At 38.0% G+C, this 7,089-nt stretch overlaps 1 protein-coding gene across 1 annotated transcript in view; it reads right to left on the reverse strand.

The window, feature by feature from the left end:
* The window catches only part of ATXN2 (ataxin 2), a 128,396-nt gene that overhangs the window by 93,346 nt on the left and 27,961 nt on the right, over positions 1–7,089 (reverse strand). Inside the window, exon 3 of the mRNA XM_012663466.1 lies at positions 6,202–6,208. Coding sequence (XP_012518920.1) covers positions 6,202–6,208 — 7 coding nt within the window. The remainder of the gene's footprint in view (positions 1–6,201; positions 6,209–7,089) is intronic.

Here is a 7,089-nt window from a genome sequence, read left to right on the forward strand (position 1 = left end):
GACCTGAATATTAATATTAATAGATAAAACTATAAAACTCTAAGGAGGTAACATGGAGGGGAAATCTTCATGACCTTGAATTTGACAATGACTTCTTAAAGAATACCAAAAACACAGACAACATAAGAAAGAAATAGATAAAAAGGACTTCATCAAATTTAAAACTTTTCTGCAAAGGACATTATCGAGAATGAAAAGATAATCCACAGAATAGAAGAAAATATTTGCATATCATATATCTAATAATTGTTTAATATCCAAAATATATAAATAACTCCTATCATTCAACAAAAAACAACCAATCAATCAAAAATGGGCAAAAATAGCCAGGTGGGATGGCATGCTCCTGTAGTCCCAGCTACTTAGGTAGGCTGAGGTGGGAGAATCACTTGAGCCCAGGAATTTAAGTCCAGCCTGGGCAACATATCAAAACCCCATCTCTTCAGGAAGAAGAAAAAGGAGGAGAGGGCCAGGCATCGTGGCTCACACCCGTAATCCCAACACTTTGGGAGGCTGAGGCAGGAAGGTTTGCTTGAGGCCAGGAGTTTGAGACCAGCCTGGGTAACATAGTGAGACCTCATATCTACAAAAAATACAAAAATTAGCCAGGTGTGGTGGTGGCATATGCATGTAGACCCAGTTACTCAGAAGGCTAAGGCAGGAATATCTCTTGACCCCATGAATTTGAGGTTACAGTAAGCTATGATCATGCCACTGAATTTCAGCCTGGGAAACAGAACAAGACCTTGTCTCTTGAAGAAAATGATGATGCCACTGCACCATAGCCCAAGCAACAAAGCAAAACTCTGTCTTAAAAAAAAAAAAATTAGCCAGGCATGGTGGTGTGCACCTGTAGTCCCAGCTACTTGGGAGGCTGAGGCAGGAGGATCGCTTGAGCCCAGGAGTTTGAGGTTGGCGTGAGCTATGACGACACCATTATACTCCAGCCCAGGTGACAGAGCAAGCCCTATCTCAAAAAAAAAGAGCAAAAAAATCCAGGCCAGGCACAGTGGCTCATGCCTATAATCCTAGCACTCTGGGAGGCTGAGACAGGAGGATTGCTTGAAGTCAGGAGTTCAAGACCAGCCTGAGCAAGAGCGAGACCCCATCTCTACCAAAAATAGAAAAAATCAGCCAGGAGTGGTGGCGCACGCCTATAGTCCCTGCTACTGGGGAGGCTGAGGTAGGAGGAAAAAAATTAACTTGAAATGGATCAAAGATCTAAATATAACAGCTAAAACTATAAAACTCTTAAGAAAAATAAACACAGAGGTAAATTTTAGCACCTTGAATTAATGGATTCTTAGATATGACACCAAAAGCACAAACAAAAGCAAAAAATAGATAAGTAAAACTTGATGAAAATTAAAAATTTTTTGCTGCTAAGGATGGACATCATCGATCTTAATAGCAGAAGAAACGAATGGCGGGCCTATGGAAAAATTATAAATGAGGTATCAGACATTCCCTAGTCCAGAAAATCAAGGGCACTAGTCCTCCAGAGTACAGTGCTTAAAAGCAGAGGGCATACTAATATGCAAAGTGCTACTCTACCACTTTTCAGACAATTCTGGTTCAAATCCTGGTTCAGCCACTTATTGTGATCCTGGGAAGGTTACTCGCTTAGTTTGCTTATCAGTTAAACAGAAATAATAGGAAACTTTACAGGGCTGTTATGAGAATCATATAAGATAATAAACAAAAGACATAGATATATTCAAATACATGCATATATTTGCTCAGTCAAAGCTTATTGAATCATACATTCTATTTGGTTTTTTGATTTTTTGAGACAGGGTCTCACAACTAAATACGAATTACTTAAGTATTAAACAGGGCAATATAACAGTGGTTGGGGAGCTACTTTTCATGGGGTGATCAGGGAAGGTCTCTCTGAAGAGTCAGCATTTCAGCTGATAACTCAGTAAAAGAAGGGGCCAGCCAGGTGAGTATGTGGAGGGAAAAGCATTCTTAAACTTTACTGGAAGGGAGTTGGAAGTCTGTAGTACTCCTACTGTGCCAAAGAAAATTAGTTACATCTGTATAAGTAGTCTGATTCCAGAAACTTGAATCAATGAAATCTTTTGATTGTATAAATCTGTTACTCAGGCCTGTTGAAATAATGTTAGAAACTAGTAAATGACATGTAGAGGTGCAGTGTTAAAAAACGATGGTAAGTGAACAGAATGGTGAAAAATGAAAAAATAGAAAGTTCTATACTTGCACAGTGTCAGTACCAGCAGAACCTGCATTTTCCCAGAATTTTGAAATAACAGTGGAAAGGAATTTTATTCTTAGATTATTTACTGTGTTTCAGTTATCAGGATGGCGTTGAATTGTTTGTGTGTGTATATATATTTACTTGTTAATTAAGTAACACGGAGAATGAGACAGACAAAATACACAATTTTAACTTTGTCTTCCTCATAACCTCTGAAGTGTAAGCTGCCTCCAGCTAAGGCTATGTTCATCTCACTTTTTCAATAAATGTTTGTTAAATGTAAAGTTTAAAACTACACTTCCTGTGTGCCCCACTCTTTATAACTTTCAGGAAGCATACATTATAATGGACTTATAATAAACTTCACATTTTAAAGTGAGCTGGGTGACTCTGAAATTCCCACTGAGGAAGAAAATAAACAAATAAACAAACAAACAAATAAATAAAATTAAGTGGGCTCACGCCTGTAATCCTAGCATTCTGGGAGGCTGAGAGGGGAGAACTGTTTGAGGTCAAGAGTTAGAGACTAGTCTGAACAAGAGCAAGATCCCGTCTTTACAAAAAAAAAACTAGAAAAATTAACTGGGTGTGGTGGCATGTGCCTATAGTCCCAGTTACTGGGGAGGCTGAGGCAGGAGGATTGCTACACAGGACCTAAGGACAGCCTAGCAAATAGTAAGTCTTGTAGACTGTTACATAAATTAAGTACATATTATAGTTTATATGAATTATGACAAGTATTGACTAATTCAACTTCTCTTTAAAGAAAAACTATAGCTGTCAAGAAAAAAGGCAATTAACTAAAAACCAAACAACTAATTCCTGCTCTATGGTTAACTCACTTATATGAGTCATTTTCTTCCCACTTCAGGATTTTTTTTAAAAAAATTATTATTATTCTTAGAAAGGGAAAGTCTATAACTAATACTTATTACATATTTACTCCCTAAAAAGATGAGTCAAACCAGGTGGCAGTAGGGAGCAGACCATGACAACCCAAACATAGTAAGGCTAAAGTTTTTTAGCAAATTGAGGTGAGCAGGGAACTCTAAATTCATGAGGAACAACTGCCAGATTAACCCAGTCATATAACCTACAATCACTGTTTCAAAACAACTACCATTCACACAAGCACTAATTTCAGTTCTCTGGCAAACTGATGACATTCAAATTCTGGCCCTATTGCTTCCAAGCTCCGTGAGGTTAACCCCATGACTTCAGCTTTCTGTGTTTCAATTTCCACATCTATAAAATGGAGATAAAAATAGTACCTTTCTCAAAAGAAAAATAGTATCTTCTCATAAGGTTGTGAAACTTTTTTTGAGACGTCATCTCACAATATCACCCAAGCTGGTCTGGAACTCCCAGCCTCAAGCAATCCTACCAAGTAACTGGGACTACAGGCCCACATATCACTGTTCCCAGCCTAAGGTTGTGAAAATTAAATATTTCATACATATAGCCTGGCTTAAAACAATGCCTGGCACATTATTAAGTGCTTAATAATTATTAGCTAATATAATTATTTTCCTCATCTTCCAGCACACAGTAGTATAGAAAAAAATCAAAACTTCCTCATGTTTAGTTTCACTTAGATAATGGATAAGAGGCTTAGTCATGACACCACGCACAATAAGATCTGACCTGGACACTCCAAAACTCCACACAACTCGGGCAGAAAGGGATCTCGGGGCTCTAGTTCCATCTTGCCCAACAGAAATCTCTGTAATGATGAAAGTGTCCTAGACATCCAAATTGGAAGTCAAATTACTGTTTGCTGATGATATGATCTTGTATCTAGAAAAACCTAAAAAGACTCCACCAAAAAACACTTAAGAGCTGATGGATGAATTCAGTAAAGTTACAGGATACAAAAATCAATGTATAAAAATCAGTAGCATTTCTGTACACCAATAATGATGTAGCTAAGAAAGAAATCAAGAAGGCAATCCCATTTACAATAGCTACAAAATAATGAAATAAAATACGCAGGAATAAATTTAACCAAGGAGGTGAAAGATCTCCACAAGAAAAACTGAAACACTGATGAAAGAACTTGTAGATGACACAAATGGAAAAAACATCCCATGCTCATGGAGATCAAAAGAATTATCGTTAAAATGACCACACTGCCCAAAGCAATCTAACAGATTCAATGCAATCTCCACCCAAATACCAACAGCATTTTTCACAGAACAAGAAAAAAAATCCTAAAATTCACAGGGAGCCAAAAAAAAAGAGCCCGAATAGCCAAAATAATCCTGAGCAAAAAGAACAAAGCTGGACACATCATATTACCTAACTTCAAATTATATTGCAAGGCTACAATAACCAAAACAGCATGGTACTGGTATAAAAACAAACACACAAATCAACGGAACAGAACAGAGAACCCGAAAATAAATTCACATGTTTACAGCCAACTCTTCTTTGACAAAGCCAACAAGAACATACGTTAGGGAAAGAACACCCTCTCTTCAATAACTGGTGCTGGAAAATTGGATTGCCACATGCTCAAGAATGAAACAGGACCCCTACCTCTCCATAAAAAAAAAAAAAAAAAATCAACTCAAGATCAATTATAAAACCTGAAACTATAAAAATATTTCCAAACTATACATCTGACAGGAGACTGATATCCAGAATTTACAAGGAATGACTGCACAAACAAAATGCAGTATACATACACAATGATATTATTGAGCCATAAAGAATGAAATCGTCTTTTGCAGTAACATGGATGGAACTGGAGATCGTTATCTTAAGTGAAACAAGCCAGATGCAGACAGACAGATATTGCATATTCTCATTCATAAGTGGGTGCTAAAAACTGTGTTCACATGAAAGTCACAGAGGACAGAACGATAGATAATGGAGACAGAAGGGTGAGGGGGTAGGAGGGAGGGAGGATGATGAGAAATTAGTTAATGGGTACAATGCACATTATTAGGTGGTGAAAGCTTTGACTTGACCACCGTGCGATCTATGCATGTAACAAAATTGCATGTGTACCCCATAAATTTATAAATTAAAAAAAAAAGTCCTTATATCATGTTGCCTAATATGGTAGCCACTAGGCACATATGGTGGCTGAGCACTTGAAAGGTGGCTAGTGTGGCTAAGGAACTGAAATTTTAAAATTGTAATTAACTTAATTTTAAAGTTGAATAGCCATATGTGGATAGCAGCCACCATACTGGATAGTGCCATTCCAGTCCTCTCTTCGAGCTTCTCCAGACAGGAAACTATCCACCTTCCAAGGCATTCTTCCACTCTGACCATGCACCAAGAAAACTTCCTTATAGTAAACTCAAGTCTCTCCCAATGGTTTACCCATTGCTTATAAGTTTATTCCTTCCCCACAGCCTCAAAACAATTTTAATCCCCTTCAAAAGACAACTGATAACGGAGGAGAGGGGAGTATAGATGAAACAAGGCTGGCCATTTATTGACAACTGCTAAATCTGAGTGACAGATACACAGGATTCATTAAACTATTATATTTTTAAATATATTGCAATTTCCCACTTAAAAAAAATCTTACTAGTATTTACTTCAAGTCCTTTTCCCTTTTTCTCCAAGAGCTTCCAAATCTGTTTCCCTACTTCCAGTTAGAACCCCTCCAATTCTCCTACACACTGTCAACTAAATTTTTCTACACATACCACGTTTATGACATCTCTGTTCTTTAGCACATACTTTTTCCTGCCTGAAACTTCCTCCTGTCTTGCACGGCCTCACTAAAAGCTGCTCATCATTCTTCAAGAACCATCTCAACCCTCACGATTGTGAAGCCCAAGGCAGTCTCATTCAATCCCTCATCAGTGGTACCAGGTTACGCTACTCGCATGCCTGCCTTCCCCACTACACTGGGTTAACTGGAAGGAGAAATGATGTTTCGTTGCTCTTTTTGACTGTCCCAGTCTGAAAGCTTCAAACTTTTACTGAATTAATGACAGTATACAAACTCATGCTCATACTGTACTACTCAATACCTACCAACACCACTTTTCAGCCTTAATTTGCTCATGTCGTTTTACTGGTTTCCAAACATTGTAGTAAGAACAGCTAGAAGTTACTGAGCATTTACTACATGCCAAGCATTGATTTAAGCACTTTACATGTGTAATTACTTTAATCCTCATCATCTCCATTTTGCAGAGGAAGAAACTCATTCGGGAGTGAAACAACTCGCCTTACATCACAAAGAAGGGGGGCCCTAAGATGCTAAATAAACACAGTTGTGTGACTCTGGACAAGTCATTTAAGTTTCTGCCCCTGTGTACAAGACTATGGGTCATGATGATCACAAATGCACACTTCCAATTCCAAAATTCAGATTTCGAGAAGAGGAATAGCATGCCAAATAAAAGGAACACTGACCTGTAAAAAGGAAAAAAAACTTTAGGAATTGTTTGAGAGAAATGTTAACCTTTTTATTCTTATAATTTATAGCAAGCTATCAGGTCATTAAATATAAAATGTCTAATTTTGAATCAAAAGTATAGTTTATTATTATACTATGGAAAACCTGAAACATGTTTTCAAAAAAGCTAACTCGAGCTGCATGCAGTAGCTCAAGGCTGTAATCCAGCACTTTGGGAGGCCGAGGCAAGAAGACTACCTGAGGCCAGGAGTTGGAGACCAGGCTGGGTAACATAGCAAAACCCCGTCTCCACCAAAAAAAAAAATTTAAAGATGAGCTGGACGTGGTGATGCACATCTGTATTCCTCAGGCTGAAGCAGAAGGATCACCTGAAACCAGGAGTTGAAGGTTATAGTGAGCTATGATCTCACTACTGCACTTCAGCCTGGGCAACAGAGCAAGACTCTGTCGAACGGAAAGGAAAGGAAAAAGGAAAGGAAAA

Source organism: Propithecus coquereli, unplaced genomic scaffold (assembly GCF_000956105.1).
Source record: "Propithecus coquereli isolate 6110/MARCELLA unplaced genomic scaffold, Pcoq_1.0 Scaffold81, whole genome shotgun sequence".
Lineage (NCBI taxonomy): Eukaryota > Metazoa > Chordata > Mammalia > Primates > Indriidae > Propithecus > Propithecus coquereli.